Raw genomic sequence first — 23,932 nt, 5'->3', positions numbered from 1 at the left:
GCGTGTTTTCATTGCAGAATACAGGCTTTAAGCCACAAAGCCATTACCTGGAGTATATAGCTTTCTCCTTTATCACCTATGAAAGTGATTTTTACCTTTCCCCCCTCATATACTCATTCTGTAATGGACTTGATAACCTCAAACATTTGGATTCGGATCGACTGAAACCTCCCAAACTAACCTAATAACTGCCGTAGCGATTGGTGGTTTAGGGTCCCTTTGAGAGGATTTGGGTATGTATTAAACCACATTAGTCTGTTAACTCCATCGATTTGATACGCGGATAGACTCCACAACTCGCTGGAGTTGTAAAGTAGGTATGCTTTTATTCAGCGCTGAGGCGCGTGGGGATTGCTCCTCCAAAGGCATGCGCACCTTTCCTTCGCCACTCAGTTCGTTTATATTACGTATAATGATTACCTAAACAGGAGATTGCTTCACACCTACTACATATGCAAAACCTATTCCCGTCTAGTATTATAATTAGTTTTCTGGCGTTTGTCCCATTGATGCGCTTGCGCAGTGCTTCTTGGTGGTGGTCGTTAGGGGGTCGTGAGGATGAAGGCCTCTAGTTCCTCTTCATCACAGCGAGTAACCTCTTGCTTTCACACAGACTCAATAGGGTTTTGGCTCCGATCCAAACCTCAGGTTCGGTACAAGTCGGTTTTATGTATCTTAAAGCAGAAACTTGTCAAGTTTGCAAATTTTGTTACTCTGGCTATCTTTTGTTCCTTTCTAAAGATACTATTTGAACAAGAATGTCTTAAATATTAAGCCATGAATGTCTTAAATATTAAGCTATGAATCTTATCGATTACAATTCTGCCTGGCAGCTGTAACTCCTACGGTTCTGCTTCACCATTCTAGCAACTTTGACTCCTACGGTTCTGCTTCACCAAGCACAGCGACTGCTTAAGCAAGCAGGCACAACGTTAACCCTTTATTTCCCAGTATCAGATTTCAACTCTTTATTTCCTCTGCAGTCTGGGAGAACAGCCCTGCAGATTGGGGACAGCTTGAACCCTGAAAAAGCCACTCTCATCGTGGTGCACACGGACGGCAGCATAGTAGACACGACGGGGCTGAAGGGGCCCTCAGCGCCTCTCACACCAGGTATAAGGCACTCCGGTTTTAACTGGCATTCTCCTGGAGGGGTCACTTTTCTCCACTTCCATTGTGTTTCTAGGAGTAAAAAACACTATGAGCATAATACATTGTAAAGTTGCTTTATAAGGATCATTTGTTCCCTCTTCGTATGGTATTTCTTGTATTTCCTGGGAGCAAAAGAGTTACTTTTATGGTTTGCTTTGTATTTCCATGTCAGAAATAGATTTAATTCTCTTATTAGTTGCCCTGCCGCTTGCAGATAAGCTTCTTGGGAAGTCTCACCCTGCTGCTGGGCTGTCACAAGCCTGTCTGCATCCATCCCAACACAGAGGCAGATGGATCAGTTTAATATAGATAATGCGAGTTCTGCACTTGGGTTTTAAAGTTCTTCTAGTTCTGCACATGGGTTCTTTTTAAAGGGCCCTTGAATACAGTTTTATCTCCAGGCAGGCCAGTTGCTGGTGTTCAAGTGTCACGACAGCAGGTGTCTGGATCGATAAGGTTTTGCTGACGGCTGTTTCGCAGTTTCCTGTTACCACAAGATGGCACAACAAACCTGCCGCGCTGCAGCTCAGCCTCTAGGAGGGGGAAGACGCATCCAGCTGCTTAGCCCTTCTACAGGTTACAATTTCAGGCTGCAGCACGCTGTTAGAGTGTTTCCTCAGAGGCAGTCTGCTTTCTGTTCATTTCGAGCTGGGCTGGGTCAGCCTGGAGAAGAGAAGGCTCCTTAAGGGAAGACCTTAGAGCAGCTCCAGTGCCTAAAGGGGCTGCAGGGAACCTGGAGAGGGGCTTTGGACAAGGGCCTGTAGGGACAGGCCAAGGGGAATGGCTTGAACCTGCCCGAGGGGAGACTGAGCTGAGCTCTTAGGCAGAAGCTCTTCCCTGGGAGGGTGCTGAGGCGCTGGCACAGGGTGCCCAGAGAAGCTGTGGCTGCCCCATCCCTGGCAGTGCTCAAGGCCAGGTTGGACACAGGGGCTTGGAGCAAGCTGCTCCAGTGGAAGGGGTCCCTGCCCGTGGCAGGGGTTGGGGCTGGAGGAGCTTTCAGGTCCCTTCCAGCACAAACCAGGCTGGGGTTTTATGATTTTGAGAACATTGAAGCTGAACTAGGCATATCAAGGATGAGGGGGTCATTAAGAACAGCCAACATGGTTTTATGAGGGGGAAGTCATGTATGACCAACCTTATAGCCTTCTATGAGGAAGTGACTAGGTGGAGGGATGATGGTAGAGCGGTAGATGTAGTTTTTCTTGATTTCAGTAAGGCATTTGATACTGTCTCCCACAGCATCCTCATAGATAAGCTAAGGAAGTGTGGGCTTGATGATCAAGTAGTGAGGTGGATCGAGAACTGGTTGAAAGGAAGAAGGCAGAGAGTTGTGGTCAATGGCGCAGAATCTAGCTGGAGGTCTGTGACTAGTGGAGTTCCTCAGGGGTCGGTGCTGGGACCGGTGCTGTTTAATATTTTCATCAATGACCTGGATGAGGGAACTGAGTGCACCCTCAGCAAGTTTGCTGATGACACAAAACTGGGAGGAGTGGCTGACACACCAGAGGACTGTGCTGCCATTCAGCGAGACCTGGACAGGCTGGAGAGTTGGGCGGGGAGAAACTTGATGAAATTTAACAAGGGCAAGTGTAGAGTCTTGCATCTGGGGAAGAACAACCCCATGTACCAGTACAGGTTGGGGGTTGACCTGCTGGAAAGTAGTGAAGGGGAAAGGGACCTGGGGGTCCTGGTGGATAGGAGGATGACCATGAGCCAGCAATGTGCTCTTGTGGCCAAGAAGGCAAATGGCATCTTAGGGTGCATTAGAAAGGGAGTGGTTAGTAGGTCAAGAGAGGTTCTCCTCCCCCTCTACTCAGCCTTGGTGAGGCCGCATCTGGAATATTGCGTCCAGTTCTGGGCCCCTCTGTTCAAGAAGGACAGGGAATTGCTTGAAGGAGTCCAGCGCAGAGCCACAAAGATGATTAAGGGAGTGGAACATCTCCCTTATGAGGAGAGGCTGAGGGAGCTGGGTCTCTTTAGCTTGGAGAAGAGGAGACTGAGGGGTGACCTCATCAATGTTTACAAATATGTAAAGGGTGGGTGTCAGGATGATGGAGCTAGGCTTTTTTCAGTGATATCCAGTGATAGGACAAGGGGCAATGGGTGTAAACTGGAGCATAGGAAGTTCCACGTTAACATCAGGAAGAACTTCTTTACTGTAAGAGTGACAGAGCACTGGAACAGGTTGCCCAGGGGGGTTGTGGAGTCTCCTACACTGGAGATATTCAAGGCCCGCCTGGACAAGTTCCTGTGTGATGTACTGTAGGTTACCCTGCTCTTGCAGGGGGGTTGGACTAGATGATCTTTTGAGGTCCCTTCCAACCCTTGGGATTCTGTGATTCTGTGATTCTGTGAATTTTTGTGGTGCACCATGTGACACGTGGCTGTGGAGAGGTGTCAGTCACATCAGTTAATCACTTGACACTTGCTGTAGCCAAGCTGTGCAGGTAACGGTGCATCCAGTTTGCTTTTCAGTTGCCGTCACCTTTCTTTTCCCTTTCTTTTCCCAAAGGACCTCAGTCTTCTCCTGCCCCTCTAACATCTGTCCAAGAGAAAACTGGAACCAAGTACAACTGGGACCCATCCGTGTATGAGAACGAGCTCCCGGTGAGGTGCCGGAACATCAGTGGCATCCTCTATAAGAACAGACTCGGCTCAGGTAACAGTGACCTTCTTGGCTGAGGGGGAAGCGTGACAGCTCCTCTTTGATGCTCTCTTCTTTTAATCAAGTTACTTTTCAGGGCTCTTCCTGAGGGAAGAAAAGACAGTTTCCCATCCCTTGTTCTCTTCTGGTTTGCTCTGTCTTCAGAGGCTTTTTAACTTCTCTTTAATCTGTGAAGATCCGCTGCTGCGCAGTGAGTCTCCCCAGCAATAGCTTAACTCCTCTAATGTTCTTTTTGTCTCAGTAGACCCATGTTTCTCTAAAGAATGACTGCTGGAAGGGAAAATAGAGAGCTTGTCTCCTAGTGGGACTCCTTAGCTGCCTTAGCCCCTCCTCTTCTCTTTTCTCCCTGTGGGAAAGCTGAAGCAAAAGCAGCAGAATCTGTCAGCAAGCCTGACGGCACAGCACAGCGCTTCCATCGTGGACGCAGTTGTCTTCACCACCAGAAGGACTAGATTGAAGTGCAAATTAAGGAAGAGCTTCAGTTCGTGGTGTTTTTGCAGGGAAGACTTATCCTTCCTGTGGATGAGGAATTTTTTTCGGCCTTTTGATGTGTTGGTGAGGCCTGAAGATGGAGCTCTCTAAACATGCACAGTCATTGTTGGAGCCAAGATAATAAATGGGCATGGTTATCCTGGAGTGGTGAGAAGCAGCAGATGGGTGTATTTGGTGATTGTCACAGATGAACTGCTATTTGGTCCTGCAAGTTCAGTATTTCCTTCTTTAGGAAAGTCACAAAATGATTCTTAACCTTTACTAACAATGTCTTTTCTCTGCTTTATTTCAGGAGGCCGTGGTAGGTGCATTAAACAAGGGAACAACTGGTACAGCCCTACTGAGTTTGAAGCTATGGCAGGACGAGCCAGCAGCAAAGACTGGAAGAGGAGCATCCGCTATGCTGGGAGGCCACTGCAGTGCCTTATCCACGTAAGTTTGCTTCCTCCCTCCTGCTGAAGAGACAGGTGGAGCAGCCCAAGCTGTGTGTGCTGCTACAGTTACATGGGATGGTGCCATGGGGCAACTTTGGTTGAGAATCAGAGATGTCAGAGGGATTTTGCTGGGTGGGTTTTCAAGCAGCACAGAGCAAATCCTGTACTTGAAAAGGGATTACAGTGCCTGCAGGGTGAAGTCCAGCCTTGAGCTGTAGCACAGAAATTGAGTTGTGAGCTCTCACTCATAGTACTGTAATTCAATAACCTGATCTGCTTAATTCTGTTTGCCTGACAAACATATTCGTTGCTTGCAGCATTTATTGGGTATTACTTTGGGTCATTTATTTCCTGCAGTGAGGAGCTTCGTGGTTAAGTCAACATTGCCATTAGGTTGGCAGTCGATTTGTGCTTGGGCAGAAGCTTTCTCCAGTCTCAGATTGGCACATTTGTGCCTTTTGATTTGAAAATTGTTCTCCCTTCACTCTGCTCCTCTGGGCTGGAGGGAGCTGGTTATGGATTAGGGCCCCTGAGAGGGAATGGGTTGTCTCTCTGGGAGCTATCTGCGTGTTTCTGGCAGGTTACAGCTATGCTTATGGGTTTGGTGACTCTAACACTGAGCCATTTTCTCGTTCCAGGATGGGATTTTAAATCCTCATGCTGCCTCTTGTACTTGTGCTGCTTGCTGCGACGACATGACTCTGGTGAGCTGTAGGCTTTACATCCATGAGTTTAAAACCAGTTCATCCCTCAAGCTGCCACAGCCGTTTGTGAGCAGGCCATGATGTCCTAAAAGCATTCACAAGTCCTGTGTTTGGGTGTGCTGTGTCCATGCTTCCTAAAGAAATGAGATAAGGAATTGGTAGCACTATTGCACCACAGCCTTGCTACAACTGGATAGTAGTTATTGCTTTTTTCTTCTTTTTTTCTCTTTTCTAAATAATAATGTATTTATGTGAAAGGCCTTCGGGGCTGTCAAAACCATCTGTGATGTTTCACAATTCTTTGAGGTGGAAAAGGTGTTTTTGCAAGGATGCAATTTAATCCTCTGTGTTGGGTTGATATTTTCATATTAAACTACTTGGGTTTTTTTTTTGTTTGGGGTTTGGTTTTTTGTTTCTTTGTTTCAAAAATGAGGTTAAAGTCCTGAAAGCTGCAGTCTTCAGGTGGACTTGAAGTAGTGGTTTGTGTTTCTTTTCTGCCACGAACTGGATGATTTGCTTGTTTCCTAGGCTTGAAGCTAACAGCTTCCTGCCTCCTCCTCACTCCTGTTCTCTTGTCCTCCACCAGTGGTTGATTATCTGCCAGTTCTACTCCTTAAATAATAGAGGAAAGAGGCTGAATCTGGGCCTCTCCAGCTGGAGGGAGCTGAGTGGGACTACTTTTTCCCCACAAAGTTCTTTTGCTTTGGAGATCTATGAGTTTTTTGATCACTTGTTGCAAGCTGCACATCTTCCATGGGGATATGTGCTGTGTGAGCATAGCTGCATCTAGGAGGATGAAAGTGAAGCCAAAGTCTCCAAAGAGCTGCCTCAGCTAATGCTTTTTCCTCTTCCTTTCTCTTTTATTTTCCTTCCTTTGGTTTGTTTTGCCCAGAGTGGTCCTGTTCGACTCTTTGTGCCATATAAAAGGAGGAAAAAAGAGAATGAAATGCCTGCAGCTCCAGCAAAGAAGGATTGCTCCAAAAACATCACCCTGCTGCCTGCCACAGCTGCTACTACATGTAGGTTCTTCTCTCCGGGTAAAAACTGTTTCCTCTTTTTGATAGGTTCAGACTAAAACAGGGGAAGTTCAAGTTGGAGATAAGGCAGAAATTCTTCCCTGGGAGGGTGCTGAGGCGCTGGCACAGGGTGCCCAGAGAAGCTGTGGCTGCCCTATCCCTGGCAGTGCTCAAGGCCAGGTTGGACACAGGGGCTTGGAGCAAGCTGCTCCAGTGGAAGGGGTCCGTGCCCATGGCAGGGGTTGGAACTGGATGATCTTAAGGTCCTTTCCAGCCCTAACTATTCTATGATTCTATGAGGAATTGCCACACTTGACATTTTATGTCTATCAGTGCCCCCTTGGATCTGGACAACTGAGAGAAATGCCTTTTGTTTTGCCATTTCCTTGTCTTTGGTAGTTTTATTGACTCAGTGTCTGGCTGATTTCTCTGCAGAAACTAGCACAGTGTTGCCACATCTCGACTGCAAGTGGAGTAGGGAAGCCTGGACATTTATTGCTCTGCCAAGAATCCCTGTTCCATCCCCTGAGATTGGGGTTTGGGAAGCTGGTGGGGGGGCTGTGGAGTAAGATTTGCACTCTTCCTTGAACTAGAAAAGTAGGCTCTAAGCAGCTGGAATGAAATCCAGAGCCTGAAAGTCGTTAATGGAGGAGGCAGAAGGCGATGCTTTTATCTGCAAATTCCTCTCCAACGTGCAGGACACACTTTGTTACTCACTGGGTTGATCAAACCATCTGTGTGAGGACACAAATTAATTTGCAAGCTCATCCAGCTCACACGTTCCCAGTCTCATCCGTGTGTCCTGCTCTCATCACACTAGAGGCATCTGGATGATAAAATTGCAAAGTAAGGGGAGGGGGAAGCAGCAGAAATGCCAAAATACCCAGCCAACAGTAAGATTAAATTACCAGCAATGGTGGGAAGAGACTTGAACAGGGATTCTGTCGAATTGGTTTTAGTTTTATTCCCCCAAATAGGGTCTTTTTTGTTTTAATCACCCCAAAATCTGTGGTGGTTTGTTAATGTGAGGTGCTGTGAGGTTGCACATTTGCTCATGCTGACATTGAGAGGGGGGTTTTGGTAGTAGCCACATATTTAATATCACATATTCCATATTTTATATATGATAGCTCGTATTTCATGAATCTGTAGCCTTAATGCCTTGAAATGAATCATTATTTGCAGATAATAATGCTCTGCTCTGGCTGAGCAGTGTGCCACAGAATCAGTGCCACACATCAGCCCCTTACTGATTAATGGTGCCAGATCAGTTACTCCTGTTTAAAAAGGGCTTTAAGCTTTTTGGAGCTTCTTGGGAATGTTCATCCAGAAGGATTTTGTGACTTGTTCCTTGCATTGGCTAAGCATAAGACATCACTCTGTGTAGACAGACCACTAGAATTGCCCAGCTGACCAAACTGTTGTAGAATTAGTTGTAATCTACAGGTTTTTATGTTGATTTAAATCGTAAGAACCACTCTTGTTGTAATAACTGATAATCAACCAGAAACTGTTGTGTGGTGTGATCCCAACTGGATTCTCAGAGGCCATTTGCTCTGTGAGTTCTCTGGCTCTGGATGATCCAGGACAGGGATATGAGCAGTTAAACCACTGAGGCCCCTGTGCTGAGTGTGAATCATGAAAGTGCTTCTGCTGTTTCCAGTCACGGTGACCCCCTCTGGCCAGATCACGACCTCAGGAGCTCTGACCTTCGATCGCACATCAACAGTGGAGGCCACAGCCATTATCTCGGAGAGCACATCCCAGGGGGATGTTTTCACTGGAGCCACTGGTAAGAGTTCGGGTGTAAGTATGTCTGCTAAACATCTGTGATGGGGAGGAAACAGGCTGGAGCAGCTCTGCTCTGGAGCCAGGTGAGAACTGGGCTGGATCAGCCTGGAGAAGAGAAGGCTCCTGAAGGGGAGACCTGAGAGCAGCTCCAGTGCTTAAAGGGACTCCAGGAACCCTGGAGAGGGGCTTTGGACAAGGGCCTGTAGGGACAGGCCAAGGGGAATGGCTTTAACCTGCCAGAGGGAGACTGAGCTGAGCTCTTAGGCAGAAGCTCTTCCCTGGGAGGGTGCTGAGGCGCTGGCACAGGGTGCCCAGAGAAGCTGTGGCTGCCCCATCCCTGGCAGTGCTCAAGGCCAGGTTGGACACAGGGGCTTGGAGCAAGCTGCTCTGGTGGAAGGGGTCCCTGCCCGTGGCAGGGGTTGGAGCTGGAGGAGCTTTAGGCTCCCTTCCAACCCAAACCTTTCTATGATTCTGAAAAAAGGATAAGATGCCCACTGCTATGGGAAAAGCATTTTAAATGCTGCATGAAAATGTTATTTCTCAGTAGTTTACAGGGAGAACTTTCATAACCCACTGTCCTTCCTTCAGAATGATTTGGGCAGCTTGAACTCTTCTCAGTTGCACAGAAGTTTGCCCAGGTGCCGCAGCTGCTAATGCTCACCTCTGCTGAATTCTAGGGGTTTATGTCATCCCTGTAATCCTTTCACTCCTTTGTCCTAAAATACTACCGTAAAAGAGAGGTAACTAGCTGGGTGCTTGAAACAAGTGAAGGAGTCTGGGTAAATGCTGGCAAATGCCAGAATAAATCAAACCGAAGAGACACGCATGACATATTTCAGGTCTTTCAGTCTGACTCATAGACAGGGTTGTGAGCTCTGCTGAGGGAACTGTCCTGCAAGAGCGGTGGTTTGGAGTCCTGTGGTTACTGCAACTACCTGGGGGTGAAGGAGGGAAGCAGCAGTAACCTTTGCCTGTAAAAGTGGAGGCAGAGAGAGATGAAGTCAGTACAAGGTTGATCATGCTCCTGTTTTTCATTTGCAGCCCTTGGAATTAGCATTGAGTGTAGGAACTTATATACATTGTAAGGAAGAAAGGGTGGCAGGAGCACGAGGAGAGCCTGTTGGCTGGGGTTCAGGGATTCACTGTGTTGTCATTGTTCCACAGTTCAGGACACCAACGTCCAGCAGCCGTGCAGGGTCAGTCACCCAGAGCCTCACTATCCCAGTTACCAGGACAACTGCCAGATCTCACCTTTTCCTGAAGCTGCGTTGCCAACATCTCATCCCAAAATTGGTATGTTATGTCCCTCGTGAGAGACAGCACTGCTTGCATTTGCTCTCTAATCTGCTTTCTCAGCAAAGGTAAAGATTGAGGGGAGAAGAATAAACTTTGCTGGTTTGCCTATGAGGTTATTAAGATTTGGACAAGCGGATTTTCCACTCTGTGCAGTTTCTCATTGTGTTACTGAGACCTTTGATGTGTGGTTTCCACCAGAGGAGGCTGTTGGGATCCTGCTTCCCACATCCTTGCCATCCCCTGCCATTTCTAAGCCTTTTGCTCCACAGCTTCTGTCACACTTGGGCACTGTGGCTAAGTGTGTCCTTATGGTTTGACTTGAGGAGAACATCCCCTCTAAAAGCGTGGCACAGCAGCTTTTCCAACCATTCTGACATCTCTCTGTGAGTCCACTGCAGATGCTGGAGGTGATTTTGGACAGGTTTGGTTGCTGTTCTCCCACCCAGGGTCAGTTTTCCATCCCTTAATGGTTGACTAATGCACATCACACCTGTAGTTTTTGATAGATGGGTTAAACTGATTATCGAATAGCTCTTCAAATGTAATTACATTCCCTAAGCCGTGACCTCCCATGGGTAGACCTGACCGCTGTGTTCAGTGAACCATGATGCTGTCTGAGTGTTGATGTACTGAAACAGCCAATGCTGGAGAAACTGGAATTGCCAGCTTGGGGTGTTCTTGTTTTCATCAAGCCTGGCCAGCAGATGCAGCAGGGAACACTCAGCCGCTGCCTGGTGATGAGGTGATTTATAGGCCTTTTACTTCGCTAATTTCTGTCATTCTGTGAAGTTACTTTGATACTTCTGATCTTGCTGGCACAGAGGAGTGTAAGAGGCTGGTTTTGATCCCTCTTACTGCTCTCTGAGACATCAAGAAGAGACCACATCAACATGTTGTATTCTGTTGTGCAGTTCGAACTCTTTCTGTTTCAAAGCCTGGGTTCTCCCCTCTGCATGACCTTTTATTTCCTTACTCAGAGCAGCACAGCACATTCCTGCTCTATCCGGAATGGAATCTCATTGTTGGTTTTAAGTCTTAGTCAGATCTTGATGTTATTAATTAAACAATGATTTTTTCTACCAGTGAACACTTTCTCTTGCCTGATATACCTCTGCCAGAACGGGGCATTGGAAGGAATTCCTGTTAGATAAGTTATCAAATGCTGTGTTGGGATAAATATTGTACTGGAAGTACAGCAGTGGGAAAGGCTCTTCTGCAAACACCTTTTGATGATAAAGGACCAGCTTATCTTTTCCTCATATCTAAGTGCAAATAGTTCTATGCCATTCATGTGCAACCTGGTTGAAATTAGTATTTTAATTAAGGGCTTCAGCATCAGATGTCCCTTCACCTGCGTGGTGGCCTTGCAGTGCTGTCACACGTCTAACACATGGTGGCCTGGGGTTTGAAGTTTGTCCTCTCCTCCAAAGCAGTGCTGGATCCTTTTCAGCTTTTGCTGCTTGCATGGAGAACCACCAGGTGTGATATGAAAAGGATTAAAGTGTTTAATGCACTTAAGTAGTTACTGTCTTGGGAGATACTCCATCCTGCAGGAAGCCTTGTGGGTCTGCAGATGCTTCCCCTCACTGCGAGTGTAACTCCTGGGCCGCAGCCTGGTGCAGGTCTGTCTGCCTCTTGCTGCTCAGGACAGTATGTACAGTTGGATTTTAAGTACCATTTGAAGTGTAGTCCAGAAGATTTTCCCTGACTGGGAGGTCTCCTGTTCTGTGTTTGTAACTGGGCTCTGCAGTTGCTGTCCTGTGGCCCTGCCCTTCAGTGAGAGAGGTTTGGGGCTTGTTTCTGCCCTTCTCTTTGGAGCTGCTGTAGACAGACCACTGGGGTTGGAAAGCCAGTATGTGTAGTGACACCCAGGGACTGTGGTGGGAGATTGCTGACAAAGTTAGACCTCTTCCTTCTAAGAAACAACTCAGTGAGGAATGTAGAGGTCAGCTGCTGGTAGATGTGAATGTCTTGGACTTATTTTCATGGCAGGTGGCTAGAGTTAGAGTTAAGTTGTAGAAAAGTCAGGCCAGTAAAGCCAGATAACATTTGATCCTGGAAGTGCTGCCTGAGGTGAGCTCACGCTGTGTACTGTTGGGTTCTTGGATCTAGATTTCATTTCCTCATACCATGGTCTTCCAGCGCAGACCTGGTGGTGGGAGCATGAGATGTTTCAGTGGCACAATAACTGTTGGTTCTTTGAAGCATTTGTGCTGTAAGGCTAAGACAGTGTTGGTTTTCTAGGACTTTCTAACACAGGCTTTGGGATAGGGAGAACTCTAGGGCCCAAATAACTGAGGGATTGAAGATTAAGTTCAAGGGAAGTGTGACGTGATTACCAGGATGGGAGCTCAGCTTCCTTCTGGTGGCTTCCTGCAAAGAGCAGTTACTGCTGAGGTTGTGGTTAGGGTATGAAAAAAGCTGCAGCACCTCAGGAGCTGGTGGGGTTTTTGGTCTTCTTTTAATGTCCCTTGGAGTGTGTTTAGGAGCATCGCTGGCCTTCTGTGCTTTTGGATTTTGCTTCTGTGCTGTATGTCAGACCAATCCCAGGCCCAGCTACAGGCTGGGCAGAGAAGAGATTCAGAGCAGCCCTGCGGAGAAGGACTTGGGGGTGCTGGTCGATGAGAAAATGAACATGAGCCGGCTGCAGTGTGCACTCGCAGCCCAGAAACCAACCGGATCCTGGGCTGCATCCGAAGGAGCGTGACCAGCAGGGCGAAGGAGGTGATCCTGCCCCTCTGCTCTGCTCTTGTGAGCCCTCACCTGGAGCATTGTGTGCAGTTCTGGTGTCCTCAACATAAAAAGGACATGGAACTGCTGGAACAAGTCCAGAGGAGGCCACGAGGATGATCAGGGGACTGGAGCACCTCCCGTATGAAGACAGGCTGAGGAAGTTGGGGCTGTTCAGCCTGGAGAAGAGAAGGCTGCGTGGAGACCTCAGAGCAGCTTCCAGTATCTGAAGGGGGCCTATAGGGATGCTGGGGAGGGACTCTTCATCAGGGACTGCAGTTGCAGGACAAGGGGTAATGGGTTCAAACTTAAACAGGGGAAGTTTAGATTGGATCTAAGGAGGAAATTCTTTCCTGTGAGGGTGCTGAGGCACTGGAATGGGTTGCCCAGGGAGCTTGTGAGTGCTCCATCCCTGGCAGTGTTCAAGGCCAGGTTGGATGAAGCCTTGGGTGGGATGGTTTAGTGTGAGGTGTCCCTGCCTATGGCAGGGGGGTTGGAACTGGGTGATCTTAAGGTCCTTTCCAACCCAAACCATTCCTTGATTCTGTGATTGTATGGATTTCATTTCCTACCTGTAGCACTCTACTTCGTACAAGAGTGAAGGGTTGTAGTTAGCATTCTGGAGGAAAAGGCTGTAGCCAAGACATTTCCTTCTTGCAGACTGCCCCAAACCATCAGTGTAAATCCCATGTGAGGAGATGTTAGTGTCTGAAGGTAAAACTTCCACCTGGGCTGTGCTTGTTCACTCTCACCTTTGGGATTGGGCAAGGAGAGGTCTCAGAGCTGCAGTGAGCATTGCTGGTCAGATACCCAGGGTATCTGAAACAGACACATACAACTGTGAGTACTTTTACTAAATGTGAGGTGTTTCAGTGTGGTACACGATTTTTACAGCCATAATTTGTTTTATGGGTAGGATCCAGGATGAAGAGATCCAAAGGCATGACAATTACTGAGGGTATTTTAAAGGGCTTCATAGCTGATGGCTTGGAAAGTGCAGGTTTCTAATACATGGAATTTTGTGGTGATAAAAACTGTGTCGGTTTTATTCCAGTCTTGCTTCAGGGTTGTGGTTAAGGTCAGAATTCAGGGGGTGCAGGGGAGTCGCAGCCAAACACAACCAGGAACTCCCCACTTTACAGAATGAAACGCCCCAATTCCCTGTATACTCTTGTTCTTCCTTTCCTCAGTGCTAACCTCGCTCCCTGCCCTGGCAGTGCCCCCCGCCACTCCCACCAAAGCCATATCCCCCTCGGTGGTGAACGGGCTGGAGGTGACGGAGCAGCGGAGCTGGCTCTACCTGGAGGAGATGGTCAATTCCCTGCTGCACACGGCCCAGCAGCTGAAGACTCTGATCGAGCAGGCCAAGCAGGCCAGCTCCTCCTTCCGGGAAGCTGCGGTCACACAGGCCAAAATCCAAGCTGACGTGGACAGGAAAGAGGTAACCACACCAGAGGGGGGGTGAGGTGGCTCAGCCAAGGGCATCGTTTGGGCTGAGGGATGGAGGGTGGCACCTCACTGAGTTTCACTGGGTGTAGCCGTAGTGGCAGCCCTTAGGAACTGGTCCTCGATGGCTTATCAAGAGAAATCTCCGAGTCACTTGTATCGTGGGGAAAGGAGCAGAGTGCTCTGGCCTTCCAAGAGCTGTGGGTAGCAGGCTGCACAGAGTGTTGGGTGTTACGAGGCCTGCGCTTGTCCCACCAGCTCTCCATAAACCCGTGGGACGTGGGCACTGGATCCTGGTGTAGGAAAGCTGGTGAGTGTTCAGCCGTGGTGGCTGCTTGCTTTATGGCAGGTGAGCAGGGCTGTCAGAGAGGCCTTTGGTGGCCCCAAGAGGCAGAGGGATAACAAGAACAAGCTGTAGAGTTTGTGAAGCAGATGAGCAGTGACATTGAGAGGTGTCTTGCTGAGCCTTGTGCAGGCAGAGGTGATGTCCCATGAGTCCCATGGGAAGACTACAAGGCTGGCTGGCATTACAGGAGCTTTGGCTTGTGCCCAGTGGCCCTTCTCTCCTCTGTAAGGGATTATCTGCAATGAATTCCTTGTTCTCTTGCTTTTCTTCTCTTCAGCTGGTGCATGGTAGGGACCCTCATTCTTCTCACCACTGCCTCATGCGCTTTGAATCTGGCTCCATATTCCCCTTCTCCCACAGGTCCACAGCTGCTGGTGTGGACTTGAGGGAGGGAAGTGGGAACAACATCCTGGAAAAGCGATGTCATTGTCAGTAGCTGGTGAGCCCCTTTCCTGTGCACCACTGCACTGCCTGCCATTGCCATCAGCGTTATTGCGAACATCGCTTTCCATTGACTTCATAGGCAGGAGTGTGCAGCAAGAGCCCTGGGTGGGGAGGCTGAGGACCCCTGTGACAGTCCTTGCAGTGTCTTTGATGTTCTTTGCCACGCTGGCTCTGCTAAACTCTCCTGTACGCTGCATCCTTGATGGTGCAGGTGTGTGATACCTTGAGATCCTTCCCTGCCTCCTGCCTGGGCAGGGTGGGTGTCCTGCTGCTGTCCAGCTGTGGGCCATCTGCTGCTGGAGAGCCCTGTAGAGTGTGGGATGCTGGAAAATTGGAAGCTTGGACATGTTTAGAGGTGGACCTCTGACTTGGTTTATCTTCTGCTCTTGTTCCAGTGTCTTTGCTGTCCTCCCTTGTTTATCCCTGCGGTGGGTTCTGGAACAGTTGTTTAGAGTCCATCCCCCAGCCTCTGATCCAAATCCACTTCACTTCAGTGGACTTCTAGGTCCTTCTTGCCCCAGGACTGGGAGTTAACATCACTGCCATGTGTGGATTAAAGTGCTGACTTCACCAGGCAGGGGTGAGCATGTGCTTGTTGCCAGAGGAAGCCCCTTTCCCTGTGTGTGTCGGGGGCACCTCAGCAGTTGTGTGCTTTGATAAAAGCACTCACTCATGGCAGCATTATTTTCATACCCAGTAACAATTCCCAGGCTTGGGGTTGTGTGCGGGCTTCTGGAACCATCTGGGCCCTATCACAAGCAGCTATTGCTGAATTCCTCCTGATGAATTCCGTATTTGGGAAGAACACTGGGTTTGTGGGTACAGGAAGGGATTGCAATAAACATCAAGGAATTGGCTGGCTGCTTCTGTGGCGGTCAGAGGTGCTTTTCCAGTCTCACCCTGATTTATAACTCAAGGCTCTTTCCCTCTCTAAGTATGCGTGCAGTCAGAGTGATTCTGCTGGCAGTGAGGGTGTGTGAGAGGGAGGAAGGGGTCCTCCTGCCTGCGTTGTTACTGATTTTTGCCAGACCAGTTTCACACAAAGGAAATGGGTGAGCCCAAGGGTGCTGGGGAACGGCTGAGGGACCTGGGGGGTTCAGATGGAGAAGAGAAGGCTCAGGGGGGACCTGATGGCTCCCTACAAGTGCCTGGCAGGAGGATGGAGCCAGGAGGGGCTGGGCTCTGCTCCCAAGGAACAAGGGATGGGACAAGAGGAACCGGCCTCAAGCTGCCCCAGGGCAGGTTTAGATGGAGCTGAGGAACAATTCCTGCCCCAGAGGGTGCTCAGCATTGGAACAGGCTGCCCAGGGCAGGGCTGCGGGCACCGGCCCTGTTCACATACTGTGTAGGTGCAGCCCTCAGTGCCATGGGTTAATGGTGGCCTCAGCAGTGCTGGGGAATGGTTGGACCGGATGAGCTTGAAGGGCTTTTCCAGCCTGGCTGGTTCCATGATTCTATGATTCATCACCACTTTGTGTTTGTTCCGCTGACAGAACTGCCAAGGGTTAATGAATGGTGGGAACCTTCTCCCCAGTGTGGGTGCCCCTCTGCGGGAGGCCTTGCAGCGTTCCATCCAGCAGCATGTTCCTGGTGTGTGGCACTGGAAGGTTGTGCCAGTGGGTCAGAGCTGTGGAGCTCTGTCCAACAGATTAAGCTGTAATAGAGCTGCTACTGTAACTCAGCTCTTCCTGGAAGAGTGACTTAATACAGAGCAGGATTAAAGGAATCTGTTAGGAGCAGGCTGCTTCCCAGCTGGATGCGCAGACGTCACTGCCATGGCCAGAACTAATGTGTATCTTTCCTTTTCACAGTGGTGCAGAGCTACTCTGTGGCTCAGCATCTCGGCTCTTGAGGATGCAGAGCTCAAGTGCTTTTGATCTTCATGCTGCACTTAGGATTTTTCATGGTTTTCACTTGCTACATTGAGCAGCTCCCCTTCCTGCCACAGCTCCTCTCTGATGTTGGCATTTCCACCTTCAAAATGATACCAACAAGGGGAATAATGTAATCCTGAGCTTCCTTTGAACAGTCCTGTCGTTAGCAAGTGGGACCAGAACAAAGCAGTCATGTCCTCTCTGACTGCACAGATAAGGATGGGAGTGGGGATGACAGAGGGATATGGGCAGCTACAAGATGTATCTGGAGCAGCTCTGCTCTGGAGCCAGGCTGAGAGAGCCGGGCCGGGGCAGCCTGGACAAGAGAAGGCTCCTGAAGGGGAGACCTGAGGGCAGCTCCAGTGCCTAAAGGGGCTGCAGGAAACCTGGAGAGGGGCTTGGGACAAGGGCCTGTAGGGCCAGGCCAAGGGGAATGGCTTGAACCTGCCTGAGGGGAGACTGAGCTGAGCTCTTAGGCAGAAGCTCTTCCCTGTGAGGGTGCTGAGGCGCTGGCACAGGGTGCCCAGAGAAGCTGTGGCTGCCCCATCCCTGGCAGTGCTCAAGGCCAGGTTGGACACAGGGGCTTGGAGCAAGCTGCTCCAGTGGAAGGGGTCCCTGCCCGGGGCAGGGGTTGGAGCTGGAGGAGCTTTAAGCTCCCTTCTACCCCAGCCCCCCTGTGACTGTGGTTCTAGGACACGAGGGGTTTTCATTAGTACAGTGGCAGCCCTGTAATGCCCCATGTCAGGGTCTGGTGTTGGCTGTTCCGAAGAACCCGTGGGTCACGTTCCAAGTGCTGGAGCTGGCAGCTTCACCGGCAGTTCTTCTGGCACACAACCTGTAACCTGGAATTCCTCACTTGTTCTGCATCCATCTCTGTCCTCTCCCATTCCTGTGAATTCACGCCGGGATCGTTGGTTTCTTGCTCAGTCTCAAGGTGAGTTTCTTCAATTGGAAGACCTCTTCCAAAGTTTAGTTCCATCTTCGCCAGGGGGGATTCCGATGCCCCTGGGTGGGCCCATGGCCTCTCTGGGCCTCAGAGCCTCCTCTTTGAAATAGGAGTAACGCTTCCTGCATGGGAGCTGTGCAGGCTCTGGGTAAAAGGCTGTGTGAGGAAGCGTTAACCTCGGTCCTGGGGTCAGGGCCCTCTGCGGTCCCAGCACTTGTGAAAATACCCCTTGTGCAGTAAGGCCTGTCGCTGAGGTTGGTGCAGAGTGTAAGGAAGTGGTTAAAGGTGTCCTGAGGGCAGTGCTGCCTGCAGGGCTGCTGCTGAGAGCCCCGCAGTGAACAAGCAGAGCCCGCACAGAGCTCCCTCCAGGCATGAAGCTGCGTAAGAGATGATGGCGGTGGTGGCCACAAGCCTGGTGCTTTCCATGTGGAAACAGGCACCTGCACAGTGGGGCTCAGCCTGAGCACGGCTTTGTGTGGGCAAACCCCAGACGTGAGTTACAATAAGGTTACTTCCACACCTGGGGCAATGACATTCGGAAGGAAGAGCAAACCATCAGCCCTGTTGGTGTGGGTTCAGGAGACAGAGCTGCGCCGTCAGAGCATCGTCAGGCTGCTGCTGCCCACTGTTCAGTGTGACTGAGTGTATCTGATCCTGTGCTTGCTTTGTGCTGCCTTTAGTGATGCAGGGAAAAACCTTTAGGAAGAGAGGGACTGGGGCAGGAAAGGCTCCAGGTCTCCTGCAGGAGAGAGGAGCTGGCCCCAAGGGGTGGGTTAAAGGCAAGAGCTTTACACTGAGGTCTGCGGGTCCGTTTGTTGGAGTGTGCATGAAGCCACTGTTTCTGTCAGATCAGGAGGGGGAGAGCACGTGGACTCCCCCTGTTCAGTGCAGGAGACACTGCTGGGAGGTAATGAAGCTGCTCAGGAAATGTGATAATCAGGTTTTCTGTCTAAATTTAAAAGAATTGGTGCTGGGACGTGACAAGTGTTTTAATGAAAGCAGCTCCCGTGCGGTGCAGCGATGCCTTCGGAGCACAGCCCCTCTGAAAACAGGCTGGGAGCTTAAAGCAGCCAACAGCTGGGCCAGCTGAGTTCTGCTTTAGAAAGATTAAAACAATTCGGGGTTAGAGAGTAGGAAATTAACCTAAAAAGGGTCGGCCAGTAAGCAATGCAGCTCTGGTGAGCGAATGAACACTGGTGTGTGCCAGAGGAGCGGGGAGGACGGTTGAGAGTTGGAGGTCGCTGCTTTTCTGGAGCTGTTTTGTGGGAGATCTGGATGCGTCTGGTTTGAGCCTCTCTCTTTATCACACCTTTTCCGTCTCCATCGTTTCTGCATGGCCTGAATTCCTCACGCTGCACACTATGGGGGTGGATAAGAAGGAGGCAGAAGGGGGTTAAATGTGTGGTTTCCATCAGCAGGTTTCAGGGCTGAGAGCTGAGGTGGAGGCTCTGGTGCGGCTCAGACAAGGGACAGAGGCGGCCGGGCTTCCTCCCAGTGTCTTTGCCATTGGCAGTGTCCCTGGACATCAGCGTTGGCCACACTTGGGGAGTCCGGTGGTGGAAGGGGTTTAAATTCCGGAGCTGCAGCACTTGATCAGAACGGGACTGAGCGCGTCCATCCCTGCCCGGGCTGGCCCTGGGGCTGTGTGTGCGGAGGTGCCCAGCTGGGTTGAAGCACCAGCTCAGCCGCTGCAGCGTCTGCATTTGCACCTCTTCACTAAGCGGGTGCTCAGGATCCCGTGGGGTTTTCCAGTGCCCTTCGCATGGGTCAGTGGGCAGCGGGAAGCTCGTTCCAGCCTCGCCTGCTGCCAGCCTTGGCTCTCTGCTGTGTGCTGGTGGCAGAGGAGGCTTCGAGTCCTGGCTCTCCACAGCCTGCTCTCACTGATGGGAATGGTTCCCTCAGGAATCAAGGTCATGTTCTTGCCGGGACACGGCAGGACGGGTTCACCTCGGGCTGGCCGGTGCATTCCTTCCCTGCCCCACAGGAACGCTCACGCCTTGCGCTCAGTTCTGGTTTCCCTGTCCCCACCACCTCCATCTGCCTGGGATGTTCTGATTTGAGCTTGTGTCCCGGTGATGCAAAGGTTTAGCAGGTTGTGACTGCACAGGAGGGTAACTGCTGGGATGCGGGCTCACAGAGACACCTGTGAGCTAAGCCCTTAATCTCCTTATGTGTGGGTCGCACTCACTAAACCCGCTTTGCCTGAAGGTGGGCTTCAGCTTTTTGTGTACTTTGCAACTGTTCCCAGTAAGTGTAAGTCGGGGTCAGCAGATAATCCAGTCGGGATCGGGTTTGGATTCCTCTGGTTCAGGGCTCCTGCCTCAGCTGTGCTGAGCGTGGCAGGGCAATGGGCTGCTGTTGGGCTGCTTTGAAGCTGCTGCACACCCCAAGTGTCACCCCCAGGGCGCTGCTTGATTCCAAACCTGTTTGAAAGCCTTTTCTGCTTCTATTAGAGGAGGAATAATGGCTGTGGCTGATGCTGTTCCTGAAGTCTTGGGGCTGTTCTGTCTGGTTTTCTTCCCCAGACCTGTTCTCTGGGCTGTGCCATCCCTCCAGACTCGGGATCCCTGGCTTTGACCCAGACTTTGGCTCATGAAGATGGCTCCTGGCCCTCCTACCTGGGCATCTTCCTCCTGTTCCCTGTGCTAACTTCTTAGGTTGTGGTTGGTGCAGTTCCCTTGTGGCAATGAAGCCACTGGCTTTAGGAAGGAGGCCTGGCTGGGTAGGGTGGGGAGAGCGGGGTTGAGTGAGGGCTGTAGTGAATGGCAGGTTGTCACCTCAGGCTGTTCGTCACAGACTGCTTGGTCTGTCTGCACAAGGTCACAGTCTCCCTCTCTTAGAAGGGGGTGAGGTTCCCCTCTGTCCTCTTGCAACTGCAGTTTTGGGTGCGATAGAAGCAAGCTCAGTGTCGGGACCCTTCACGTCATGCCCTGGCTGCAGCCACAAATCTGGTGTCTTTTCCCTTGCAGCAATACCAGAACCAGTTATTTCAGCAGTCAGAAGATGTGGATGGGAAGACAGAAATCATCATCAAGGTGAGCTGGGGGTGTCTCGTGTCTTCTGCTCTTTGTCTTGTTGCATCAGGCCCTTTCTGCTGGCCTGAATCCCGGCTGTGCCCCGGGAGCAGCAGCCCCGCTCAGTCACACCGTTAAGGGCAGGTACATGGCTGAGGTGTGAGAGCCGCTGTGAGGAGCTCGGTGCTGATCAGGGCGCTGGTTGGTTGTGCTCAGCCGAGAGAAGGAGCTGCTGGAACTAAAGACACCGGCGCTGCTTTGACAGCCTGTCACAGGCTCCCAGCACAGCCCCAACGTGCTAATGATGTGTCAGGATTTAATGAGCTGGAAGCAGAGTCCTCTCTGAAGTGCTGTTTCCTGTGGTAGTTCAATGATGTTTCCACCCAACACCCAGGTTATGTTAATTGCTGTCACTGATACAGATGAAAGTGATAGACACAAACACAGCCTTTAGAAACCAGGTGGGAATTTTTATCCATGTATCTTGTCTCGCCTCACTTCAAGTCCCTGCTCCTGTTACAGCTTTCTTAGTTTTACTCCTCCATCTCCCGTTGCCCTGGTGGGACACAGTTTATGGGGCAGTGCTGCTGCCTGGTGCAGGGACACACAGGAGCAGATCCCTTCCTCCTCCCTAAAAATGATTAAACGGAAGGGCCCCATCCTTACTCCTGCTCCCGTTGTCCTGCCTCAGACCCTCTCTGAGCCATATGCAGGTTTATAAACCAAACCTCTAAACCCTCACATTCGAGCTGAACTCAGAGCTTTGGGGTTCCTCCCCCCCCGGTGTTGTCCTCTCTGACGTGGTCACTTTGCTGCCTGTTCACAGCAGTCCTGTGTCAACTGCGGCCGGGAGGCGATGAACGAGTGCACAGGGTGCCACAAAGTCAACTACTGCTCCACGTACTGCCAGCGGAAGGTGAGAGCCTGGGGGTGAGCTGCCAGTTCGGTTGTTGCAGGGTGCCTGACGCTCGCCAGTGTGTGACAGTGGGGACAGCCAGGGGCTGTGCCCAGGCCCTGGCACAGGCTGTGCCACACGGGCAGGCAAAGCACAGGCACCAGCTGCATGGGCCCAGGGCAGAGGGTAGGGGAGGCCGCGGCACTTGCAGGCACCTTCTCAACGGTGTCTAAAACCTTTGGCCCAGCTCTGGACGACAAACCAGCTTCTCACTTCCCAGGGGACGTCTGCCCAAGCCGCTGCTGGTGCTCAGAGCTGCAAGAGGGTGGGAGGGTTTGAGGTGCGCCTCAGGGACCGGTTCCTCAAGGCTCCCCCGGGTTTGTGAGCCCTGGTGTGCGCTCAGCAAGCAGAGGGGGCTTTCCTGGTTCAGCCTAAAAGATGAAGTCAGTTCTGGAAGCTGTTCCATTCCTCTCCATTGCTGGTGCTGAACTAAGACCCTCGGGTGGTGCTGTCCCACAGGGGCACCGGCTGGTCCAGAGCTGTCCTTCAGGAGAGGGTTTAAGTCCGGTTCTGACTTTGTTCTAGTGGATTCTCCATGACCTGACAGGGATGCCCTAGATGAGTGTTTGGGTTGAGAAGCCAACATTGCACCTCCAATACGAGTGGTGTCCCTCAGGGATCGGTGTTGGGACCGGTCTTGTTCAACATCTTCGTCGCTGACATGGACAGTGGGATTGAGTGCGCCCTCAGCAAGTTTGCCGATGACACCAAGCTGTGTGGTCCGGTTGATATGCTGGAGGGAAGGGATGCCATCCAGAGGGACCTTGACACGCTTGTGAGGTGGGCTGATGCCAGCCTTATGAAGTTCAACCATGACAAGTGCAAGGTCCTACACCTGGGTCAGAGCAATCCCAGGCACAGCTACAGATTGGGCAGAGAAGAGATTCAGAGCGGCCCTGCAGAGAAGGACTTGGGGGTGCTGGTCGATGAGAAACTGAACACGAGCCGGCTGCAGTGTGCACGCGCAGCCCAGAAACCAACCGGATCCTGGGCTGCATCCAAAGGAGCGTGACCAGCAGGGCGAAGGAGGTGATCCTGCCCCTCTGCTCTGCTCTTGTGAGCCCTCACCTGGAGCATTGTGTGCAGTTCTGGTGTCCTCAACATAAAAAGGACATGGAACTGCTGGAACAAGTCCAGAGGAGGCCACGAGGATGCTCAGGGACTGGAGCACCTCCCGTATGAAGACAGGCTGAGGAAGTTGGGGCTGTTCAGCCTGGAGAAGAGAAGGCTGCGTGGGGACCTCAGAGCAGCTTCCAGTACCTGAAGGGGGCCTATAGGGATGCTGGGGAGGGACTCTTCATCAGGGACTGCAGTTGCAGGACAAGGGGTAACGGGTTCAAACTGAAACAGGGGAAGTTTAGATTGGATCTAAGGAGGAAATTCTTTCCTGTGAGGGTGGTGAGGCACTGGAATGGGTTGCCCAGGGAGGTTGTGAGTGCTCCATCCCTGGCAGTGTTCAAGGCCAGGTTGGATGAAGCCTTGGGTGCCATGGTTTAGTGTGAGGTGTCCCTGCCTATGGCAGGGGGGTTGGAACTGGGTGATCTTAAGGTCCTTTCCAACCCAAACCATTCCTTGATTCTATGATACTGACCCAGCACACAGCCCCTTTGCTGCCCATTGTTAGTCCTATCAGGCCGATCCCTGGCGCCTTGCAGTGCTGGAGAAAGAGCTGCTCCAGTAGAGCTCAGGGGGGTCCCAGCATAGTTTTGTCCTTCCCAAGGGTCCATTCTCCTCAGCCCTTCCCATCTCTCCCCGTGCAGGACTGGAAGGACCATCAGCACATCTGCGGGCAGGCAGCTGCAGTGCAGGCTGAGGATGTGCACGTCACAGACAGCGTGATGGAGAAAGTCAGTGTCTGAGCAAAGCTACCTTGGCATGGCCACTGCATCGGCCACCCACTGACTGGTGTCATCCGCACCCACTGGCTGGTTCCTCCACCACCTGCACCCTGCCCACGGGCAGACCCGGCTTTGAAAGACTTTTGGATCCAGGGACCTCGTTTGCCTCCTCCTGAGCCCCTTGCAGAGCTTTGAGGGAAACAGAAACTGTGAAATCCTCCAGTGCTGGGAGCTTTGGCTTCACCGAGGGGAACCTCCAGCGCAGGGACAGCAGCCACCTCCTCATCACCCATCTCTGGTGAGCTGAGCCTGCAGCAGGCGCTGCAATGGGACCTGCCGCTGTCCCCTTCTCGCTGTGCCTCCTACCTCTGGTCTGGACACCGAGAAGAGCCTTCGTTTGGTTTGTTTAATTGCCTTGAAAAGCTCGGTACAAGTTCTCAGCGTGCAGCGGAAGGACTGACTTTTGGTTGGGTGTTTTCCGGTGTTCCCTCTGTGCTGGGCAAACATGGAACATGTTGGGGCTTCTACCCTTGGGCTCAGGCGCAAAAGAAGAGGTTGTTAAATAAATGAGGTGAAAGCAGCCACGTGCCCGTGGTTCTGTGTCAGTTCCCATGGGTGAAGGCAGAGAGTGGCAGCAGCAGTGATGGGTGCGTGTCCTCATCAGGGCTAACCCTCTGTGCATTAACAGGGGGTTGTCCTGCCCTGGTCCTGTCAGGGCTAATTCCAGCTGTGGTGAGCACTGGGAAGTGATTTCCTTTGTTACCTGCAATAAAGTCAATTCATTATTCA

At 51.2% G+C, this 23,932-nt stretch overlaps 1 protein-coding gene across 6 annotated transcripts in view; it reads left to right on the top strand.

Annotated features, from left to right (window-relative positions):
- Nucleotides 1-23,932, top strand: part of DEAF1 (DEAF1 transcription factor) — a 25,846-nt gene extending 1,914 nt beyond the window's left edge. The window contains exons 3-13 of one of the 6 annotated variants that reach the window (XM_065686509.1): nt 984-1,113; nt 3,665-3,811; nt 4,602-4,741; nt 5,382-5,447; nt 6,340-6,466; nt 8,127-8,255; nt 9,419-9,547; nt 13,471-13,721; nt 20,306-20,371; nt 21,180-21,266; nt 23,066-23,932. In XM_065686509.1, the coding sequence (XP_065542581.1) occupies nt 984-1,113; nt 3,665-3,811; nt 4,602-4,741; nt 5,382-5,447; nt 6,340-6,466; nt 8,127-8,255; nt 9,419-9,547; nt 13,471-13,721; nt 20,306-20,371; nt 21,180-21,266; nt 23,066-23,164 (1,371 nt within the window). In that variant the 3' untranslated portion in view covers nt 23,165-23,932. Of the gene's footprint in view, nt 1-983; nt 1,114-3,664; nt 3,812-4,601; nt 4,742-5,381; nt 5,448-6,339; nt 6,467-8,126; nt 8,256-9,418; nt 9,548-13,470; nt 13,722-20,305; nt 20,372-21,176; nt 21,267-21,830; nt 22,034-23,065 lie in introns of those variants that run through there. The other 5 variants (XM_065686508.1, XM_065686510.1, XM_065686512.1 and 2 more) reach the window with 5 other exon arrangements.

The sequence above is a fragment of the Lathamus discolor genome, chromosome 6 (genome assembly GCF_037157495.1).
Source record: "Lathamus discolor isolate bLatDis1 chromosome 6, bLatDis1.hap1, whole genome shotgun sequence".
Classification (NCBI taxonomy): Eukaryota; Metazoa; Chordata; class Aves; order Psittaciformes; family Psittacidae; genus Lathamus; species Lathamus discolor.
The sequence above is the reverse complement of the archived record's forward strand: the minus strand, read 5'-3'. Positions and strand labels throughout refer to the sequence as shown.